This window comes from Diceros bicornis, chromosome 12 (assembly GCF_020826845.1).
Source record: "Diceros bicornis minor isolate mBicDic1 chromosome 12, mDicBic1.mat.cur, whole genome shotgun sequence".
Classification (NCBI taxonomy): domain Eukaryota; kingdom Metazoa; phylum Chordata; class Mammalia; order Perissodactyla; family Rhinocerotidae; genus Diceros; species Diceros bicornis.
The window spans coordinates 63516140-63540368 of NC_080751.1; the positions used below are offsets into that span (position 1 = coordinate 63516140).

The window sequence follows — 24229 nt, forward strand, 5'->3', positions numbered from 1 at the left end:
TTGTAAAAGAAGAGAAAAAATCATTTTGAGAAAAGCACATGATTAACCTGAGTCCAAACATCCAGCAGCTGGAGTCAGTGAGTCCCTGGAGAGGCGTCCCGGCAGCTGCACGGTCCTGTCCTCCCAGGCATGGTGTTCTGATCTGCCTTCAGATCTGTGGGTCTCCCTAGTGTTTTCTAATGAACCCCCCCTCCCCATTTTGCTTAAGTTAGCTAGAAACTGTTCCTGTTGTTTGCAACCAAAAGAGTCTTAATAGACACAGGGAGTTTCTAATTCAAGTCCACTAAGGCTGCTGAACCTAAGGAATTCAGCAGAACTGGGGGGAAAAAGCAAGACAGAAACAAGCTCTTATCCCAAGAATGGCAAGTTCAGGTTCTTGCTTTTCCCTTAGAAGTTATGTGATTTTATGGGCTATCCCTTTGTGAGCCTCAATTTCCCCACCTGTAAAATGCTAAATAGTCTCCAAAATGCCTTCCAATTCTGACAGCCTATGAATTTTTGAGAGCCCAGAATGAGCCAATGGACATATCTCTCTGTTTAAAGGCCCCTTACTCATCATTCCACCAATAGCCTGCAATATTGGCAAAGCTTAGTGCCAGCCCCAAGATCCTGCCAGAAACATAGCACAGTGAAACAGGTCAGACATGTTCATTTGTTTATCTGTAAACCAAAATGTCTGGGCTTCCTTGAGACAGGCCTCTGCATCTTGACCCACATAATAAGACAATCTAACTGCAAAGACCTTCAAGAATAACACTGAACTTTAGTGAAGGCTTTTGAAGGAACTTAGAAGAATTACTCTAATAATACACATAGGATGATTTCTTTAAAATCTTTTATAACGCCGTCACTACCAAATGCCCCCCTGTCTCTTCTCTTCTGTATGACACCCCTTGCACCCATGCACCCCAGTATTCCCTCCAGCTCCTCACATATGATTAGGATTTTCACCAGCATGCCCTACGTCCTTTTGTCATCTACTTGCTGCTCTGAGGTTCTTGCAAGATGAGGCTTCCTAGAATTTGGGTGAATAGATTGCCCCTTCATTCTACAAATATTTACTGAGCTCCTCCCACATCCATTTGACTGGGAAGGAAGAGTGCCACAGGAAAAATGAGAGATACATTTCACACTCTGATTCCAGCTCTATTTCACATTTCAGTTCTAAAGTTTAATGATTAAAATTAATTAATTTAGAGACACTAGCCCACTTAGCAGTTAAAAGTGGCCTCATGTAACCCAGGCTGCTCGTGACCCCCAGCTGGGCCACGCATGGAGGTATCAAAGCCTCCATGCAAATAGGACAGCTGCCTCAGGCAGAGGTCTGCCAAGACCAAAGAGGGAGGAGGCCGCCACCACTCCCCAGGGTGCTGGCACTATCTGGCCGCCTTGGCCACAGCGGGTAGGCACTGCTGATCCCCTCTGGACAGAGATCTGAGGGTGCTGCTGATGAGTGACGTCAGCCCCCTGGCTCAGGCAGTCTGTGTGATGGGGGTTCAGCACCCATGGAGGAATCGCTGGGAAACAGCCTTATGTGGCAGCAAAGCAGCTTCCTCGGGAGGATTCAAGTTAAATCATATCAATAAAGTCCCTTGATCTGAGGAGGAAATGGGCCTCACATAACTGAACAGTCAGGTTACACCCCACAGAGAAATGAATTGAGTTATTTCGAGCCAAATTGATAGACTTTTTGTAAAATGACCTATAGCTCTCTGTTCTTGGCAGTTATCATCATACTAACAAGCCACCATCATCTTGCGCCTCTTAACTAGCATCTCCACATCCACACTTTCTCCTCTTGTGTCCATTCTCTTCACTTTAAGACAAAATTTTTAAATGATTATGTCATTGTTATGCTTAAAATCATTAAACAACTTCCCATGTACTTGTAGGATAAAGACCAGAACCCTTGGCTGACCCACCAGACCCTGCGTGGTCAGCTCTGCCAGCTCCCAGCCTCACTCATGACCTGCTGTCTCCTGTGGCAGCCACTCCAGACTGTCTCAGTTCCTTCAGTGCACCAGCTTCATCTCACCAGGGCCTCTGCACCTGCTGTTCCCTCTGCTAACACTCCTGTCCTCTATCCTTTAACTAGTTAGTGTATATTCTTCCTTCAGTATCAATTTAAATCTCACTTCCTATGGGAAAGATTCTTGTTTTATGATCTCATGCCAACTTTTATCCCAAATGCAATGTTCCGTTTATTTTTACAGTTTTTTGATGAAAGTCAGTCTTTCCCACTAGAGTATAAGCTCACGAGAGCACAGGCTGGGACTTCGTTTTTTTGCTTACTTTTTTTTCCCACTAACTAGCACAGGACAGGGGAAATATGGAAAGGAAGGAAGGAAGGAAGGAAGGAAGGAAGGAAGGGGGGAGGGAGGGAGGGAGGGTCATATAATATATGATATATATATATCATATATATCATATATGATGATATGATCTATCATATAAGAAAGATCTGACTTGGGCAGCTCTGGGAGGTGACTTCCAGGCCCCTGGCCGAAGTGACTGGGTGGATGGCACTGCCATTCCCTGAAACAGACAGGACAGAAGGATCATCATCTTGGGAAGACGCTGAGTTCAGTTTGGGACTTGCAGTGGGATATCCTAATGGTGGTGTTCCACAGGAGGCTTCTTTATCTATCCGAAGCTCAGAGGAATGAGTAAATACTGAAATCTATATGTCTGCCTTAGCCTCCTGAGTGGATGGGATCACACAAGGAAGAACGCACAGGGGAAGGAGAGCAGTGGGCCAAAGGGAAGCTCACACAGAACCCACCTTTAAGTACTAGGCAGGGAGTGAACTATCTCTAAAGAAAACAGAAAAAGAAAGGTCAGAATATTACACAAATCCAGGACACCAAGGATAGTTTCCAGAATGAGGAAGGGACCAAAGCTGTCCAATGTGGCTGCGAGGCCCAGTAAGGTGTGGACTAAGAGGTGTGCAGTGGAGGGACTTTGGTAAGGGTAGTTCCAGGAGAATGATGGGGGCAGAAGAAGGGGGTAGCCAGACCGCAGGGATTGGAAGTAAATGTGCAGAAGGGAAGGGAAGGCTGGAATCGTAGCAATTCTTTAGAATCTGGGCTCAGAAGAGGAGAACTAAGGTAATAAAAAGAAGGGAGTGGAAGAGGATGGGGAAGATTCCAGCATTTGTATAGGTTGACTTGGAATGAACCAGCAGGAGAAAGACGGGGCATTAGTGACAGAAAGGGGGCAATGGATGGATGGAAGTCCTGAAGGAAGGCAGAGGGACCAGCGTCAAAGGACAAGCAAGTGTTCTTCCCAATGCCTGGCGCCGTGTCTGGCACCCGGTGGATGATCAATTAACATTAAGCGGATGAATGTTGAATGAATAATCAAATGGATAGACAAAGGTGAAGACTCTGGCTTTGAGAAAGACTGACTTCCTTCGACTGGAAAGCAGGCAGAATGGGTGCAGATATAAATAAATTGCCATGGATTATAACTAGTATTGCAGCAAAAGCTTTCACTTTGAATGAACACTTCCCTCAGTAGCTATTTGGAGGTAGAAGAGTGTCAAGAGGTTGAGGTACCTGTCACCCAGGCACCCCAGATGAGACTCCTCCAATTTTTCCAGGCAGCTGTCCCTTGGCTGCAGTGGATGCTGCTGAGTGAACCAGAAGGTGCAGTGGCATGGGGAAAGCTGGCCTTCGGAGTCAGGAAGACACAGTTTTTAATCCTGTTTAAAAATTAGTACTTATTTGACCTTGGGAAAATCCTCTAACCTCTGTGTACCTAAGTTTGATCTCTGTAGAATAGTACTAAAAATTATTCTTAACTCATGGGACTCTTTGAGAATGCGTGCAAAGAGTCTAAAGTGCCCAAAACAGAAGTGCCCAAAAATTGAAGATGTTATTGTTGTTATTGTTGCTTGTGTTGTTATGTTGCTGTTGTTTTGCAGCTGAGAAGCAAGCCCTCCTGCACCTAAATATTTTATTTAGCAGAAACCTGAGAATTCTTTTATAAGTGAGTGCTCTGAGTATGCTTGCACAGTGTCCCATCAGCAAATTGACAAGCCAGTCAGTGACTTACGGAAACCACCAACCGTGCACAAAGTAGTCCAAGGCCTGATACACAGCCAGGAGAGGTGAAAGGCCCCAAGTCCAGGCTCCACACCAGAGGCAGCTGAGTGGGTGAAACAGACACTTTGCAAATGAAACAGCCAGACAGGATAGTCAATTAGCATGGATGTGGGACCAACAGCTGGTGCAGTGTGTCCCATTCTCCCAGACAGCACTTGTCCATATGGGGATCGGGATTCCACAAACCCAAGATGGGGCAGCCAGGAACAGAGTGCCAGAGGGATCCTGAGCCAAAGTTGTGAGAGACATTTTGCTGAGGTCTAGAGGGGAGGACAGGGTTTGGGTCATAAGCCAGAGGGCAGGAGCAGAACTAGAAAGAAGAATCAAAGCCGAGAGTCAGGACAGAGGCAGAGGGGAGCTGATCGGAAGCAAAGCAGGGCAAGCCAGATGATTGCAGAAAACCATGTTCAAGGTCTCAAGTTTGCCCTCACTAGCATTCGTGCACGTGAGATAAAGGGTTAGGATGGATACTAGGGCCCACTCACTGCACGCAGAACCCAGATGCTCAGCATCTCAATTCTATTCAATTTTTCTTCTGCTAACTCATTTTTGTTCTTTTCTATTTTCATTAATTTCCTGGAATTTGTTTGTTTTAAGTTTAAAACCTTTGGGGAAGCCATCAGGGCATGAAGGCATATACTGTAGTTATTTTCATTCTATCATGTCGGATGGGCATATCTTCGCAAACTAGTTTAAAACCCTCCTCCAACAGGTTAGAGTACAGGTAATTAAATAATACATATTTTTTAAGTGGATAGCTATGCATACTTTCCAATTTATTTTACATTTGCCACCTTTTTGTCATCTAATTCATTCTTCTTGTTTCTCTTCTCTCTATTCCAGAGTCCTGATCAGAGTTGGTAGCTAGGTTTGGAGCATGTTTGGGGAACTAATGCTTTTTAACTATCTGTAAGCTACCCCCTTTTTTTTTTGCAATGAGTTGGAGTGTTAGCAAGTAAGTAAACAAACAAATAAATACAGCCTGTTCCTATAGTAACAATTGATACCATTTACTGAGCACTTGCTATTTGCTAAGTACTATGCCAAGTGCTCTTCATATTTTATTTCACAAAACCCTCACGATAACTAAATTGTATGGATTTCTCCACTTTACTGATAGGGAAACTGAATGTGGAAGTAGTTGCATAGATCACTCAGCTAGTAAGAGATCTGAATCCAAGATTATTGGACCGCTGTATTCTGGCTCTTTCCTCTAACATGCACACACATATGAAAATGTGCACACAGGCACACACAGACACCCCACAGAACATCAAATAGTGGAAAGGGCTGGAATGTGCCGCCAAAGGCAACCAGTTATCCTGACTTGTCCAAGGATGTCCCCAAGGTCTAAGTCTCCCTCCTGGAATTCATACATGGAGAAATGGCTTTCTGCTGCTCTGTGGTCCATCTCAAGGCCATTCCCCAACTCAGACCCACCAATGCACTGAATTGCTTATCTCTTGAGAATTCACAGACACTAGTGATAAAGGCCCATTATTCCCTCATGCACACTTCCTGCCTCAGAAAGGGGTGGTAGTCACAGCTCATGTTCTCTCTGTCTTCAAATTCGTGGAAGCTGGGCCCCAAACTGCTATTAAGAAGCCAAAGGAAAATGAACTTGTCTGTAGCTTTCCCTGGTAATGTTTGTTCTCTCAAAATTGACTCTAAGCTTGCATACATGGATATTTTCCTTCACTGGGGCCGTGAAAGCTGGATGGGAGTAACAGAGAGCAGAGCCCCATTTTCATTCCTGTGGACAGACCAGAGAGAGATGGAGCTGCAACATAAAGAGACTATGTTCTTCTCTGGCCCACTGCCTGGAATTCCACCATTCAGGATTCTTTCAAGGGAGGAAGTCTAAAGACTCTTGCATCTTTATGAGGCCTCTCTGTAAACCAAAATGCCCTTGGAAAGAGGGAGGGTTAGACTAAATGGGTCTTAGTTCCCTCAAATTCCTTCTAATCCTGATTTTCAGCTTTGAATAGTCTCCTATGAGAGAGGGATAGGTAACAGGAATGGAAGTGTAAGGGGTAAGAAAGTGAGGAAGAGCTGGAGAGGAAGACAGGCTGTGCCCAGAGTCAGCCCTGCCCTCTGCCTTCCTATTCAAGCCCACTTGCAGTAAAAGCTATGAGGCCACGATTTGTTGTGAACTTACCATGAAGATCTTGACTTAGAGATAGAGAACATTCGTGTTTGTTCACAAAACCATTCCATTGTTTTCACTCACTCATTGGACAAATATCTACTGAGGACCTATTATCCACTCTTTAAAAGCCCACAGTCTAATGAAGAAAGAGACACTTGTATACTTATTTTATAATACAGTGGAAGTAAATACATCAAGATAGAGGTAAATGATGGGTGGATGGCTGGATGGATGGGAGGGAGGGAAGGAGGGGGGGAAATTATTTAGCATTAAGTTTAGTTGTTTTATTTACAAGGGAGGAAGAGGTATTCTTGAGCTGATTTATAAAGGATGAATAGGGGTGAGCTCATGAGACAGTAGGGGAGAAAGCTTTCCAGAGAGAGAGATCAGTATAAGCAAAGGCATGAAAAATCAGTATTATGTGTGTGTGTGCATGTGTGTGCAAACAACGCCACTTTCAGTATGGCTGGTTAGTAGAGTATAAGGGGCAGGGAGGGCAAGTGAAGCAGAAGTGGCAGTTCTGAGCTGGTTCACAGAGGCTGTGTAAGCAGAGCTATGGAGTCACACCTTCACCCCCAGATAGTGGGTACGATTGGTGGATTGAGAGCAATAGTGACATGACCAGAGAGAGAAAAGTCAGCGTGGGCTAGGATAATTAAAGAAAACTTCCTGGAGAAGGCAGATCATGTGCCTGTGTCTTGGTGGTAAAGATAGGCGGAATCAACAATTATTCAAAGAATTTGGTTAAGTTGGGGCCATATCACTAATTTTCCTCAATAAGAAGAAAATCCAACTCATTTTCTCAACTCTCCATTAAGGGTGTAGATAAGAAAAGATCTTGCCATTTTTTCACTATGATATTGACCAAAATTCTGATGTCTATATCTGCAGGCAATAAATATTCGTATCCTGTGGAAAAAGAAGGAAAAAGTCAATAAACAACAACCAGAAGGTTCAGAGAGGTTGCCTAGGGCACATACCTAATAAAGAACTGAGCCATGATTGGAACCCAAGTCTGATCCCGCGTCAAACTGAGTAGCTAGCCTCGGCTGTGACACAACATAAAATGTTCACCTTTTTTTCACTTTCTGATTTCTTCTGACTTAGTGAAATCTCTCCTCATCGAAGAACACTTCTACACCCACCCTAGCTCACAATGACTTTTCCCTCCAAGAAGTCCTTTTTATTTGCAGTATAGGTGATACAATCCGCATAGATTAGTCTGATATTGTTTCATGTCTACACATTGAAATTCTAGATTCTTGGGAGTAGAAGGACCTATTGGGATATGATTCATGCTCACAAGAGGGGAAGAAAGACAAGAGACCCATGAACTGCCTTTGCTCTGATCTACTTTTTCAAGAATATTTGTAGAACAGCCTCAGAAGATAGACGGAGTGTCTCCAGATAACGCCGTCCAGAACAAAGGGCAAGGTTGCTTACTGTCCAGAACAACAAAGGTAATGTCACCTCTAGAGCAAAGGACAGACATGCTTACTTCCCATTATAAAAGATTTGAGTTGCCTCAGCTCAAGTGACCTCTTCAACCCCACTTTGCATCACCCTAAGGAAAGGGGCTCAGGGAACAGACATAAACGCTGATACCTGGTTACTGCCATTGCTGTGACTAATGAACTGCCTTTTGTCTCTGACCCAGGAATTGTGTGTCCACTGCCAGCATCCATGAAGCTATGGCAGACTAACTTGTTCATGCAAGCAGGGAGAAATTTCAGACTCTTCACAATTCTCGACAGGATCGTGTCTAACAATCCTCCAGTCTTCTCCTCCATAGCCAAGAAAGTCTTCGTTACATGGCAGGGCCTCAACAATAACAGAAATGACAAGAATAATGAGCAATGAATTCTCAGCATTCAAATTTGGAAGTTGTACTACTAGTAAATTTTAAAAACTCAGCCTCTTGTGATAGCCAAAATCCTCTCAATTAAATTTCTAAACAACCATTAGTCATATGACTTAAATCAGTATTAAGCCAGTATATTGTAGTGGTTGAGAGTGAATTCTAAGGTCAAACCAGGTGCCTGGGTTCAAATCCCAGCTCCCTAATTACTAGCTGCATGACTTTGGGCAGGTATTATAATCCCCCTGCTCTTTAGTTTTCTCAATGGTAAAATGAGGATAATAGCAGTACCTTACTTCGTGGGGTTGTTGTAAGGATTAAATAAGTTAATTTATACAAAGCACTTAAACTATCCGAGCACATATGTAATATTATTGTTGTATAGCTGCCATTCCAAATGCAGCAGAATATTTCAGTGGCGACAAAACTATTTTAAAAACTCCAGCTGTATTAGATCTGCTGACTGTAGATGATTTTCTGAGATGGATTGAAACATTTAACTATCAGAAATGAAGGATGCTTGTCCTAGGACAAACCCGTGCAGCTTTATTGTAGAAATCTGGTGCTCAGTAAGGGATGGAAACACTTGCCAAAACTTTTATGGACCATAGATACTATTGTCAGCACTCAAACACCATGTTCACAAGGCAGTTATTTCGGGCCCACGCTGTTTTTAGAATCCCTCATTGTTTGACAAGGCAATATTGGATTCACAAATGTCAGCGAGTCTATGGCTGCTCAAGGAAGCTCCCAGGGCTCGGGATCTCCTGTCTCATGATGCAAGTGATCATCAGGGGAAGAGGGAAAGGTCTGCACCAGCAATCAGTCAGAGCAGAGGAGGCTGCTCTTGACCTCAGAGCACACTGGCATTCATACCACATTGATGAAGCAACAGGAGTTTATCAGCCAAAGGATGAGGTGGAGAGTAAGGAGATTGTAAGTCTGAAGCATCCGGCTTACTGTCCACGCTATTCAGATTCGCGAAATACACGTCAAGGCTTCAGTTCACCTTATGAAATCTTAGCCAAGAGTGCAATATTAGCTAACAAAAAGAGGAGGAAAGTCATGTTTACTGAGGACCCGCTACGTGTCCTTAATGTGCATTACCTAAACCTTGTAAGATGGGCTGTATTAGCCCCTGTTGAATAGTTGAACAGGCTTCAGAGAGCTAAAGTACTCTGACCATGATCGCAGAGAATTAAGTGGTGAAGCCAGACCCTGAATCAAGCTCTACACTCCAAGGCCTGTGTTCTTTTCCTGCTCTGCCTCAGGCACCACAGCCCCAGATGCCCATTCCATCACACCACAAGCTTCTTGTAAGCAGGAGCTGTGTCCTTTTCACCAGTATATCAACATCAGTGTCAGAGTATATATATATATGTGTGTGTATATATGTATATATATGAAGTGGAGCATAACATACAGTAGCCTTTAATAAGTGTTTATGGAACAAATCAAATTGGATATCAGGGAAAATCATAATAAATAATCCAAGTCCTTGAAGGCAATCACCTAGAATAAGAGCTCTTGGGTCCTTTCCTATCACCCTGGGAAGCTGCCACAAATAACCACACAACTCTACAAAGTCCCTTATAGACAACCATCAAGAGCCACTGGGGCTGGCTGGTTAGAAGAGGGGACAATTCTACTGGAGGTCCTAGGAATATGTGAGAGAAGAGTGGTCCATTTACAATCCTATTAGAAATCATGCAATATCTTAGGTTCGATCCTGGTCTCCCAGTATTAGTTGATAACTCTTGCCATGAAATCTGGAGTAAAGTCTGACCAGGCCTGTATCAGGCAGATGAGCTCATGGACACCAAGAGGCTGAAATATCTGGGTGTCTCCCTGCAGGGCTGTCAGCAGACTGGGCTGAACCCTGGCTGGTTGGGGCTTGGAGTTTTCCTCAGAGGCTGGCTGGAGTAGGCTCATATTGAAAATGGTCTGAAATGAGGAGACAAATAGACTGAGGATGTGGGGGCAAACTGAAGCAAGCAACAGAGAAATCATTTGCCAAGACCCAAGGGCAGATGGTAAACAAAAGTCAAAGCTGAGAGTCAGGAGCCACATCACACCTGGATCCATCGGAAGCTGGAGGGGACCAGTGAAGAGGGCCTGGGTCTATTGCTGCAGCTTGCAAGCTCAATTCCATGGACCAGGCAGTCAGGTTGGCCCAGAGGCAGAGACATAACAAAAATGAACCACTCTTTCCCTCCAGCCCTAACAAAGCCAACCCCCTTGAGAGCCTGGAAAGGATTCAGAAGTCCTGGTCTATACAGAACCCCCCAGCAGCTGGGATGAGATGTATCTGAGATGGCTCTGAAAGCTTTTTCTTGCTAGGCAGTGGGAGAGATGAAGGTGAGGACTGTGAATGCGCTGACCTCCCATGATTCATCTCCTCTATGACACCAGGGACTGTACACCATGACTCTTTCCTCACTCCTGGAATCTGTTGGGGTTTGGCCCAGGGAAGGATGGGAGAAGTGTCTGACTTGGGCCTTACACTCTATTCAGTCCACAATTAGATCTGCACATTTTGGAGTCATCATCATCTGTGGAGAGAAACCCTTGCAGCAATAGATTTGCTGACAGATTTTATGAATCCATCATTAGCTCTTCAGAAACAATGAGGCTATTTCTCGCCAGTGCTCAGGGATGAATGCATGTGCTGTGCATGCTGACAAACATCTTTTACAGTTTATAAATACCATGGCACGTGCTCCCTACTCCAATGGGAATATATCCAGTTTGCCTGCTGCAGACAAGGCACAATTTCATCAGATAATTGCTCTTGGAAAAAGAGCTCTGCATGTGCTTCGTACATCTGGCCTTACAGCACCATGGAACTTTTCGATAAAATGTATGCTTGCATTGGTAGCTGGTAGCGGGATTCATTTGGAAAGAAAGCTGTGTTCAAATAAAGCTACAATGCTTTAGGAACCAAATGTTCTGTTCATTGATTTTTTTTTTTTAATGATGCAACAAAGTCCATCATAGACACACGTGTAGTTGCTTGTGTAGTTGCTGCTTCTCTTTGTTTTACTTATCAGGGAAAGAGGGCCTCATGGTAGCTTCTAACTATGAAATGTTTGTAGAACGTAATGAAGCATTTTTAAATCCTCATTACCATGATATTGTTTTTCCCCTTTCATACATTAAGATGCTGAGAGGTGAAGCGGCTTCCCCAAGCCTATTCAGAGAGAAATAAACAGACCGGAGTGCAAACAAAAGGTATTTGACTCCAGGTCCAGTGTTCTTTCCCATCTTCAAATCCATTGCAGCTCAGTGGCATTTTCTGTTTTCCAAAAACCCTTACAATCCACTTAAGTGTTGCTCTAACATTAAATGTGATTGATTCTTTTACTTTAGATTTATATTTCTTAATTTTAAATTAGCTTCAGTGTCTTTTCACACAATAATATTTCAAAAATAACATTTCTATTGACACCTGTAAATGTCTTACAGTCAAATTGTGTTTTAGTTCATTAATGTACTACAATCAGAGAGAAAGTACCCAATCCTGCATGGGTACCACTTGAGATGAGCCAAAAGAAGTCTTGCATTAAAATAATATGGAAGACCATTTATGGAGTACATACTATATGCCAAGCACTACACCCAATATGTTATATTGACTAGCCAATTTAATCCTTACATTATCCCTGTGAGAAGGTTGGTATCAACCCCATCCACAGATGAGAAGACTGAGACTCCAAGAGATTAAAGAGCTTGTCTGTGATTACACACAAAGCCAGGACTAGAACTCAAGTTTGTCTGACACCAAAACCCATGCTCTGATCCACTGTTCCTTTTTCCCAATCAATAAGATGCATTATATTAGCACACCATTAAAATTAGGCTTCTTAGTAGCTGTGTAACCTTGGTGTAGTAGGCTGAGTATCAGCCCCCAAAGCTATCCAGGTCCTAATCCCTGGAACCTGTGAATGTTGCCTTATACGGCAAAGGGACTTTGCAGATGTGATTAAATTGGGGAGCTTGACATGCGGAGATTACCCTGGATTATTCGAGTGGATCATAAATGTAATCACAAGTGTCCTTATAAGAGGGAGGCAGAGAGAAGTGTGACACAGAAGAGGAGAAGGCAACGTGACCACAGAGGCAGAGATTGGAATGATGCATTCACAAGGTAAGGAGCACCAGCAGCCATCAGAAACTGGAAGAAGCACAAAAATGACTCTCATCCTAGAGCTTCCAGAAAGAACCAGCCCTGCCAACATGTTAATTTTAGCCCCTAAGACTCAGTTCAAACTTCTGGCCTCCAAAACTGAGAGAAATAATTTTTGGGTTTTTTTTTGGTTTTGTTTTTGTTTTTTGAGGACGATTGGCCCTGAGCTAACATCTGTTGCCAATCCTCCTCTTTTTCTCTCCCCAAAGCCCCAGTACACAGTTGTGTATCATAGCTGTAGAGTTGTAGCTCTTCTATATGGGATGCTACCTCAGCATGGCTTGATGAGTGGTGAGTAGGTCCACGCCCAGGATCCAAATTGGTGAACCCTGGGCCGCTGAAGCAGAATGTGCAAACTTAACCACTAAGCCACTGGGCCGGCCCCCAATTTCTGTTGTTTGAAGCCACCAAGTTTGTAATAACGTCACAGTACCCATAGGAAACTAATGATCTTAGAAAAGATTTTAAGCTCTCTACTAAAACACACACCCCATTTGGATGTTGGTCAAATTGGGTAACACCTAATAAATATTTCTCTTCTCTTACCTTCCTGAAAGAAAAAGCAAGTAAAGCTTTCAAAACTGAGATTCTTTGTAGCAGGAGAAGATAGCTCAGGATGGAAACTGAATAGCTTGAGACACAAGGGCCATTGTAGTTGGTTCCACCTTCAGTGAGTGAGAAACGAGGACAGATAAACTTTCACTGCTGTTGGCAACACTGAGGTTAAGTGTAAGCTGTGCGATGTGTTCTCTCAGCCTCTGGAGATCTTTAAAAACTGAGAAAATAGTTATCCATCTCAGATAATTTGGGGGTCTAAGCAGAAATCATTTGAATGATCTCTTGAGGATCCCTGCTTTCCTGTGACTCTTGAACACACGATTCATAGAAATTCTTACCTAAACTGGGTGTTCAGAAATGCCAAGTAACTGGAAATTGATGGTTCTGCAGTACCTTCTAAGACTGGATATTTGACAGTACAAAGAAATTATTGTTAATTTTTAGTTCTATTAATGGCATTGCAATCCTGTTTAGAAAAAGATTACGCTTTGAAAGATACTTACAGAAATACTTACAGATTAAATGATGTGACTGAGACTTGCTTCCAAATAAACTGGGGAGTAGAGGAAGTGAGTCAGGGAGATGAAAGATGTTTCTCACGAGTTGATAATTGTTGAAACTGGGTGATAGGCCCAGGGAGGTATCTCATACTATTGTTGCAACTTTCATTTATCTTTGAAATGTTTCATAATAAAAAGCAGGTAGGGGGCAGGCCTGTGGCTTAGTGGTTAAGTGCACGCGCTCTGCTACTGGCGGCCCGGGTTCGGATCCCGGGCGCGCACCGAGGCACCGCTTCTCCGGCCATGCTAAGGCCGCGTCCCACATACAGCAACTAGAAGGATGTGCAACTATGACGGACAACTATCTACTGGGGCTTTGGGGGTGGGGGAGGAAGGAGGAGGATTGGCAATAGATGTTAGCTCAGAGCCGGTCTTCCTCAGCAAAAAGAGGAGGATTAGCATGGATGTTAGCTCAGGGCTGATCTTCCTCACAAAAAAAAAAAAAAAAAAGCAGGTAGGAAAGAGGGAGAGAGGAATGAATGCACTGTGGTTGTGTTCCAGCCCAGATCTAGTCTCTAGGGAGCTGCATGGCCTTGGGTGAGTGGCTCCTTTTCCTCATCTGTAAACTAGGGAGGTGGGCCAGATGACCTCTCAGGTCCCTCTGAGCTGTCGCATCTCACGGCTTTAAGCAGTGCTTAGCCATCCTGTGTGCCCTCTCTTTCTCAGCTCACCCCTCCTCTCCACTGTGTTCCTAAATGCTTTGGCATTCTTCCTGGGAAGGACAAAGTAACAGATGCTGAAAATGACCAAAGGTTAAACCACTGAGTGATTTTCAAGCACATCAAAATCACATATCTATTGAGGTTCAAGAGACCTTGTACCCACATCGCCCACCAGCATTTGAGGGGCCTTCACTCCTCACTGCCAGACAAAGGGAAAAAAATAAGTCTTTGCAAATGTTTTTAGTAACCTAAGTTTTAAGGCAAGCCAATTCCCTGTGCCCCCAATAACAAGAAATAAAACCTCATTAGTTAGGACTCTACTAAGAGAGAATAAAAAAAAATTAGATGGCAGGTTAAAATCGGTTTTTGCTATGCAAATTTATAACATAAAGCCAGAGGAGAACTACCTAATTTGTAGAAAGAAAGTAGATTACGTAAGTGTCAGAGATAGAAAGGATTCTGGCGATTATTACACTCATCTCTAACTGGAGAAAACAAGCTCAGAGAGGGGCCTCCTGGCCTCCTGATCACACAGCTAGTGAGCCCCGGTGCTCATATTAAATCCCCAGGCTTCCCAATGCCCACTTCTTCCTTAAACTAGACACGCAGACGGGATCAGTCCCAAGTTTGTCTAAGAACTTGAGAAACACCTTTCTGCTAACATGAGGCAAACCCTTAACACTAAATGGAACCATATTGAAACTGCTGTTATTCTGGGTCAAAAACGATAGAATGATGACAATTTCATATGATGCAAATCAACCTTTTCTGAATGTTAAAAAAGCTCCTTCAGTAACATTAATCAACCTCTATAAAATGGAACAGGGGGTCTCAAAGCATAGAAGTCTCAAAGCAATGGCCCTCCATGATCCTCTAGATGGGACAATACAAGTGCTCCCAAAACTCTAAGTTATATTTAATTCTAAGTTAAATATAAAATCAACACATGGGGATGACCTCAGGCATGTACAAAAGCAACTGCAACCAAACTTTCTGGCAAGAAAAAAACAGTAAGAACAAGCAAAGTCACAAAATCTACCTGTATGGGCAAAGCTAAACCTCCACAGGAAACAAATGGGATCAGCACATCTAAAGGTGGAAGATCCTTTAGTAAAGAAGGGTGGTTAGCAGAGAAGGAGAAAAGAGAAGCCCAAAAGGCAGAGATTAGCAGTGTCTGTGGCTGGGACCAGTGTCATTGAAGGTTTTATTCCTAAAACTGAGCTGAACTCACCAGGATCTCAGACACTAATGTTACCAAATAGCTCAGGTGTCACTTCCTCCAGGAAGCCTTCTGGCACTCACACACACACACACACACACACACACAGATAAGTCAGTAGACTGATCTATCTCCCGTTAGCCTAAGGGCTCTCTGAGGGCAAGGACCGTATCTCATTCTTTGATTCCCAGTGCCTGCCCTGAGCAAACACCACAATAAGCACTCAGGAAATGCTGGGTGGAAACAGGGGCAAGCTGCAACAACCTCGGGCGGAGGAGGACTGGGAAGGAGGAAATCAAGCCTGGCGGGATAGGTCCTCGGGTGATTCAATGGCCTTCCAAACCACCATAAAGAACTGCTGCTGAAGAAGAGACAATAAATCTGAGGAAATGGAAGAAGTCACAGGCTAGGGACAAGGAATTTGAAATAATTAAAAGACAAAATCCCCCGAAGTGGCCTGGTCTCACTCGAATGGACTCCAGTGCCCAGGACTGCTCAACACGGAAAAAGGTAGTGCCAGGGTAAAGTCGAGTTGCCTGGCTCCCTCCTCTGCCCCTCAGTGCCCCACTCCACCGCCAGCGTCCCCATGCAGGGTATGACTAGCCATGGACTCAACCCTTCCCGCAAGAAGGAACCCACCTTCTGGATTGTGGACTATGGGAAAGCTGAGAGCAGCATAAACACAAGAAGCCACTGCAGCTTTGTGTCCCCAAAGGCTTAACGATGCAGCAGGGATTCTGACTGAAGATCAGCAGGGACTGAGGTGAGAAGATTCTGGGGTCGGGGGGAGATTTCCAGCCGCCCAAGCCCAGAGTGAGGCTGCCACCACCACTCACTCCAAACGCTGCTGAGCGCTCTGGCAAGCTACCTCCGGGAATTAACACACACGATACAGACAGAAACACGATTCCTATAGGGCTCTGATCATAAAAACTCACAGGAAAAGGATCTAGGTGTGGAAACTCTCCTTCAAGACCCACCAACTGAGAGACACTCCTGAATTCTTGTAGAACCACAGGTTTCCCACTGCGTCTGCCACTCAGGGTCAAGGAAGAACCTGAGAGACTGCTCCAGCTTCAAGGGCAACCTAGAAAACTCTGCTCTGTAAACAAATGTGTCTGCTTTGTGGGTCAGAAGAGGAAAGGTACATAAGCCAGCATTTTCCTCTTTCAACTCACGTACTGGAAAAATCAAAGTCTGACAGAGTTTCTTGCTCTTTGTCTCTTCAGATGATGTATCCTTAAATTCACTCCCAAACACAGCAGAGCAGGAGGCAGTGCGATGCAGTGTTCAAAGCACAGGCTCTGGAATCTGGGTCCTGGGGTTCTAAGCCCAATTCCATTACTCACTGTGTGAACATAAGCAAGTCACTTTTCCCATGAGCCTCAGTTTCCTCACCTTAGAACGGAGACAGTAATAAGCCCTTGCTGCCAGGGATGTTGTAAGGAATAAATGAGATTGTATAGGTAAAGCACTTACATAGTAGCTTATTAGTATTATTGTTGCTATTACTACTACTGCTACCATCACCATTACTATTACTACATAAGCAGTCTTCAGTTACTTCACTACGAAGTGGGAAATCTTTAATAAAACCAGATCCCAAATTCTACCATTATACTTCAAAGCTATATTTATGCCAACATCAAAGGCACTTTGGGGAAGAGAAAGATTTTTTTAAATGGGCAGGGGATGATATATGCATGTAATAAACCTCCAGATTTAAAAGTGACTATAAACCCTGTTTAGTTATATCCATCTCAGAAATCATGGAAATGTTAAGAGGAGTGATGACTCGAAGAGTTACCTTCATCAAACAACCTACAGACAATGTCCTTCTTTCAATGAAATGCATCTGCAAACATAAAAAGTTGGATAATAAATCCATGTGGCTCTTCCATTCAAAAGATCTCAGGGAGAGAACCCCGCCTGACAGCATGAGTTAGAGCTGCTGAACATCTCTAAAATCAAGATTTTAGCTAAATTCTCTCTGCATGGGATAGAATTGGTCTGTCACTGCTCTGGAAATGGGTATGTATGTCTTCTTTTGTTGTGAGAGCTTTCTACATAAGATGCAGACATTACTGTCTCTGAGGCGATTTAAAAATACTGGCTCATTTTATAGCTGCTGGCACAGCTTTTCTCAGTGATTTAAGTTTCGCTCCTCTGGCATAATGAATCACAGCTGTCTGTACATTTCTCCTTGCTTCCATTCACTGAGTGTATCTCTGCCTGCAAGTGTGTAGGTTTACTCTACTCTGCATGATTTTCAGGTGATGAGGTTTTATCTTAGTAGTAGAAATTATAAAATACATCATATATACTGGAAACATATCTGTAAGGGCACATGTTTCGTTGATATACTTCAATCTGAGTATGTCCTAAACATGTACGTGTTTAATCAGTGTACACTGGACAGTATGGTTAAACCATGAACATGATTTTTCTACCTGCCAACCACTACCAAGTCTACTGGACAAAAGAACTAACCCATTGTTGGTATATATCCAAAATTTGAAAACATAGAAAGGACTCTCAATCCTCCAAAAGGAGCATTTCCCTTCCAAGCCAATTTTGAACATATTGAAATGTACTTACTTGACATAAAACACACAACTAAGACATTTTCCATACTGAAGTAGGCAGTTTATTAGGCTCCTAGTTTCCATGTAACATGAACATGGATTTACATGCATTGTCTCATTTTGTGGATCTTACATGCATGTAGTCTTCAGTCAGCTGGGCCTTTGATTCTACTTGTCAGTAATTTATAGTTAGCTCAATGTGAGTAAATGACAAATACAGAATGATATATAAGCCGTAGCAAGAAATCCCACCCATTACCATTCACTATTTTTTCCAAAATCATATCACAACTCTGTCTTATAAAAAATAAATTTCAGAACAAGGCATTTTATTCACCTCACTGAAAAAAATAAAGACGATTCTATCATTTCAGAGCAATGACTGTCCAACTATGGCTGAAAGGTACACCCTGAGAATTAAATGATTTTAACGAATCCGTTGAAGTTTATAAAGCTGTGTTAACCTAACATCGGGAAGGGACACAAGACACAGGCACAAACATCCCTGCTCATTTTGCTGTGCAATTCTCCAAGGATGCCATGTTATAAACATCCTCGTTGTCTTCAATGCTTGAAGCGTCTGTGGAATCGGGATTGCTCACCACAGTTCCCACAGAAGATAGACTGGTAATGAAGGCGTGCATCCGCTGTGCATAAATGTCCCTAATGTTAAAGTAAGGTAGCTCATGACACTTCTCTGGTGGGTCCTCACTGCACTGGTCCACATCAATGTCCTTTTGCTTCTGGTAGTACTTGGAAAACTTGTTGAAGATAATGGTGATGGGAAGGGCCACCACCAAGATGCCACAGATGATGCACGTGCTGGCGATAAGCTTCCCAGCCAAGGTGACGGGGTGAGTGTCTCCATAGCCCACAGTCGTCATGCTGATGGTGGCCCACCACCAGCAGACCGGGATGCTGGTGAGGCTGGATGTGCGTTCATCTTTCTCCACAGAGTAGATAAGCACAGAAAAGATAGAAACGCCCACAGACAGGAAGAGAAGGAGCAGTCCAACTTCATGGTAGCTGTGTCTCAGTGTGGCACCTAGAGACCGAAGTCCTACCGAGTGCCGGGCAAGCTTGAGAATTCGGAAAATCCTCATGAGCCTGAGGATCTGGACCACTTTTCCCATGTTCTCAATGTCCTCACTCTCTTCCTCCTTGGTGTCTACAGCCAACGTGGCATAGAAGGGAATAATGGAGACAAAGTCGATTATGTTCAGAGGGTTCTTCCAGAACTTCTTTTGACAGGGAGCAGCAACCAGCCGGATGACAAGCTCGCCAGTGAACCAAGCAATGCACGCGATCTCCACACCTTCCAGCACAGGGTCATCCACGTCTCCATCCTCATTCTGGAACTCCGACATGCTGTGAACACACATGGCCACAATGGAGGCCAGTACCACACTCAAGGAAGAGATGGCGATGAGCTTGGCAGACAGGCAGTAGGCTGGGTTTTCCATTCGAATCCAGATCTTCTTCCGGAGCTGACCAAATCGCAGCTTGTCAAACTTCTCCAGCTCCTTCTCAAACAGAGATGACTCTTCAAAGGAGGAGTCGCTACTCACATCATTGCTTTTCTGGTCCCAGTCCTTCTCGTGGTTTTCCTCCTTGCGTTCCTGGTAGCGATTACTGCAGCAGGAATCGATGAAGAGCTCGTTGATGCCCCAGTACTCAATCTCCTGGCAGAATGAGAACACGCACAGCTCCTCCATGACATGCAGCTTCCCCGTGTAATAAAAATTCAAAACATATCTGAACAAGGAGGGGTTCCGATCAAAATAGTACTCTTTATCAGCCACACTGTAGTCATCGCACAGCTCCAGAATGGCCTCTTCTGAGTGGCAGGTGAGCAGCTTCCCGAGTCTGGTGTGGGGAAAGCGCAGGAGGGTGCTTTGGTCGACGGACTGCTTAAAGCCCCCCACATTCAAGTTGACAAGTTCCTCGTCTTGTCCAGGGCGATGGAAAAACTCACCAAACACCATGGTGGATACACGGGGCAGAGAGCTGGCTGGGAAGGGAGACGAGGAAGTTCACGCTGCACCTGGAAAGAGCACAAGACGGCATTAGCACTGTCCCATTGTGCCTTGCCAAGCTTATTTTTAATCTGCCCTTTCCAGGATGATCGACTACATTAAAAGCAAAGCAGGAAATGGAATAAAAAGGAATACAGTACTGCACATTTTGACTAAAAGAAAATCAACACAAAACAGATGTTTTTTTTCAAAAACTGGGGTCGATAGAGCCATTTTTTAGGAAAAAGAAAAGACTGCCATATAATTTTTATGAACACTAATTCCTATTTCTCTATTTATTAAGCATCCAAAATTCACTTCCCACTTCCCAAAAAACAAGGCATTTTGTATCACTTACACAATACTCCAGTCTCAACCATAAGGCTCTGGCATTTGGAAATGCTCCATTCAGACATGACAGGTTAGTTGCTGCCTGGCTTGTAGCTCATCCCTCCCTGTTCCCAGGGCTCGGTCATGCACCCTCAGAAACAGCTCTCTCCTCTGCTCTGCACCTTGCCCCCAACCCACACATCACTGGGGGCTCAGCTCAGCTCTTACAAAAGATGTGGGTTTCTCCTTATGCTCTAGTGTTTCACTCCTTCAAGAGAAAGCCCTATTCCCTATGTCTGCTGTGGACAATCAAGAGAATATAATTATCTCCCTGGCCTTCAGTACCGTATATCTTCAAGATACAGTTACACTTCATGGGATGGGGTTTCAGGCACATCCACAAGGGGAGAAACTGACTTGGGGAAACCTTTTTAAGTTAATCGCACTATCAGTTTCCTGACACAAAAACGCTCCTCTCCCACCTCCTCTCTCCCCTCATAGACAGTCTCCCAACACACGCCCAAGTCTATACTGGCCCAGCACATATACCCTGTTCTTAGTCCTAACACTAACCAGGATGTACCAGACCCATTTCTCAGAGAGAAAATAACAAATTTTGACTATCATCCAATAGAATGATGCTTCCTCAGAGCAGATGGTGTAGATAAAAGAAGGATAGGAGACTGTCACATACTGAGTTCCTACTAGGTACTATTAGATACTTTGTACATATTATGTCATTTAATCCTTCCAACACTGTGAAGTAGGTGTATAGGACAATGGATACTCAGAGAGGCTAAATCCAAGATCACAGGATAGATAAATGGTAGAGCCAGAATTTAAACTCAAGTGGGATTAACTCCAAAGCCTGTGCTATTTCCACTACATACCACCCCCTGCCATTTTCTTCCTTATTACAATCCAATAATTCAATGTGGGAAACACTATAACAGAGGTGAGTCAGGCATCTTTGGGATTATTGAGAAAAGAACAATGACCTCTGTCTGGAGAAGCTTCATAGCAGAGGTTTTACCTTCAGCTCAAACATTAAAGGTTCAAGCAGAGCTGACCAAGCAAGGGAAATAGGCCATCCCAACAGTGGGCATCAAAGGGTGTGCAGAAGCAAGATTGTGAAGAACCTTGTATATCAGTCTAAAGGGTCTGGACTTTATCCTGTAGGCAAGACCACTAAACGATCTTAATCAGTGAGTGGACATGGTTGTAACTGTGACTTAGAAAGACTCCACTGACAGCAGGGTGGAAGACTGCTGGGAGGAAAGGCTGGGGCCAAGAGACAGGGCTGCAATAGAGCAAGTGAGAGAAGGTGAGAGGACCCAACTTCATACAGCAGTGGTGTGTAGAAGAGGAAGTGACAAATTCAAGGGCAGTTTATAAAGCAGAATTAACAGTACTTGACGATTGACTGGAAAGAAGGGACAAGTAAGCAGAAAGGCTGAAGGAGGATATGTGTTCTACTTTGCATAAGTGGGTGGATGGTGACATCATTAAAGGAGGCAGAAATGTCAGAAAGGAATTTCTTTCTCCTTGTGTTTATGGAAAGCCAAGGCTGTCAGTGAGACAGAGATTCTTCCTCTGAAAAGGACACACCAGATGACACAGCCTTAAAGTGCAGCCCCTGCCATCCACCCCAGGAGGAAGCCTGTGGTCATAAAGAATGCATGGGCATTTGCTCTCAAGACATCAACGCTGAATGTGTTCTCATGAAACCAGAGGGCACATTATGGCTTGACACACCATTTAATAGATTTGTTGACCTCTTCAAAAGGTTTGATTTTTTCTGCCTCTGCTTTCTACTTTTAGTTAGATATCTTCTTTGAAGGGCCTAAATCAGAGCTCATAGCTTGGTCCAAATAGTTATGGAACTTCAGATCTCTGAAAGCAGGCTAATGCTCACAGCAAGTGTAGTAGTAAAACGTTCCAAGGAGTTAGTTTCAGCTAAGCTGGCACTAAGACTTTAATGGAAGTTATCTTCTGGTGGCTTATTTTTCATCTCCTTGGCTGTCCTGGAAAGCCACATGATAGAAAGCCAGTGTCTGTCTTCATGATACTATCTGCATAAGTCAGTCTCATAATAAGAGGGTATGTATCCATTTCCCAACAGTTCTGCAGTCATTTCTCTGAAGAATACTGTTATCACCCATAATATCAGTCTTTCCGCTCTGTTCTCCTTGCTTTTTACTCATTCTGTGCCAGTGAAAGAGCCCATTATGAGGTCCAGTCATCCCACAAGGTCTAATCATAAAAGCAACACACATCATAAAATAGAGGCTTCTTGTTGTGGAGCTTTCATAAAAGAGAAAAGAGAAAGCATCTCTGGATCAGATCAAATGCCTGATGTCAAAGTATATACCTATATATAGGTATACACATGTGTGTGTATAAAGTCAACCATACACATACTAAATAAAAATGAGTCAATTCCTCTATAAGTGGGAAAAACTTTCCTAATTCTGACACAAAATATATAAAAAATAATAAAATAAATAAATTTTATTGCATAAAAGTAAAATTTTTTTGTATGAAAAAAACATGCCATAAGCAACATTAAAAAGAGAATATGGGAAAAAATATTTGCCACTAATATCACAGACTAGAAGTTAATATACCTAACATATAAAGAACTTTAGATAGAAAGAATGAGAGCAACAACAATAAAAATGGACAATAGAAACAATAACAACAATAGGAAAATGGACAATAGATATGAACAGACAGTTCACAGGAAAAAAATTAAATGGGCCTTAAAAAAGGAAAAAAATAATGCTCTACCTTGCTCATAATAAGATAAATGCATATTAAAATTACGCTGAAGCATCATATCTAATCTGTCTAATCAGAAAAATATCCAAAACTTGGACTACGTACTCTATTAATGAGTCTGTGGGGAAGCAGGCACTCTCGCACATGGCAGGGGGGAATGCAAAATAAAGGACAACCCTTTTGGAGGGGAATTTGTCAAGATCTAGCAAACCTGCACAGGCATTTACTCTTTGACCCAGCAATCCTTCTTCTAGAAATTTCTCCCAAAGAGAAACAAGTAAAAATTGAAAACATTTGGATAACTGGAAACAACCCAAAAATCCATCAGTAGAGGATTGGCTGAATAAACTATGGTCTATCTCTCTACGTATATGCAATAGAGTGATTTCTAGAATATATTAGTTAAGTAGGAGGGAAAAAGTTAGTTAGAGAAAAATGTACACAGCATGCTATAATTTATCTAAGAAGGGAGAGTTATGACTATACACACATATATACATACATACATGTACACATGCATATGCACATATATGTATGTAAATGTACATATATGTGCATATATATAAATACACACACATCTGCTTATGTAAAGAAAAAGAAACAGTGAAAGGATAAACCAAAAATGAATAAAATGCTTCCCTATATGGGGAGAGAGGGAATGGGTATACGGGACAGTGTTGGAAGCTGGACTTGAGAACCATGTAAATGTTTTACATAATTATGACAGAAAATTAAATAAAAATGAAAAAGACAATCCCTAAAATTTAACCTTACTGTGTATCAAGTTTGTCATTAACCTCAGAGAGATGAAGTATTTCAAGGTTTTTTATTTATTTATTTATTTATTTATTTATTTATTTTGTGTGAGGAAGATCAGCCCTGAGCTAACATCCATGCTAATCCTCCTCTTTTTGCTGAGGAAGACCGGCTCTGAGCTAACATCTATTGTCAATCCTCCTCCTTTTTTTTTCCCCAAAGCCCCAGGAGATAGTTGTATGTCATAGTTGCACACCCTTCTAGTTGCTGTATGTGGGACGCCGCCTCAGCACGGCCGGAGAAGCGGTGCGTCGGTGCGCGCCCGGGATCCAAACCCCGGGCCGCCAGTAGCAGAGCGCGCGCATTTACCACTAAGCCACGGGCCGGCCTTCAAGGTTTTTTAAAACATAATAATTTGACTGTACATCGCTAGTGGTATACACCCTAGGACAAATAAACTGTAG

The 24229-nt window shown here is 43.2% G+C and overlaps 1 protein-coding gene across 2 annotated transcripts in view; it reads right to left on the reverse strand.

Annotated features, from left to right (window-relative positions):
* Window positions 1-17931: 17931 nt before the first annotated feature.
* Window positions 17932-24229, reverse strand: part of KCNS3 (potassium voltage-gated channel modifier subfamily S member 3) — a 39425-nt gene continuing 33127 nt past the window's right edge. For both annotated transcript variants that reach the window (XM_058550685.1, XM_058550684.1), the window contains one exon: window positions 17932-19927. In XM_058550685.1, the coding sequence (XP_058406668.1) occupies window positions 18393-19868 (1476 nt within the window). In that variant the 5' untranslated portion in view covers window positions 19869-19927 and the 3' untranslated portion in view covers window positions 17932-18392. The remainder of the gene's footprint in view (window positions 19928-24229) is intronic.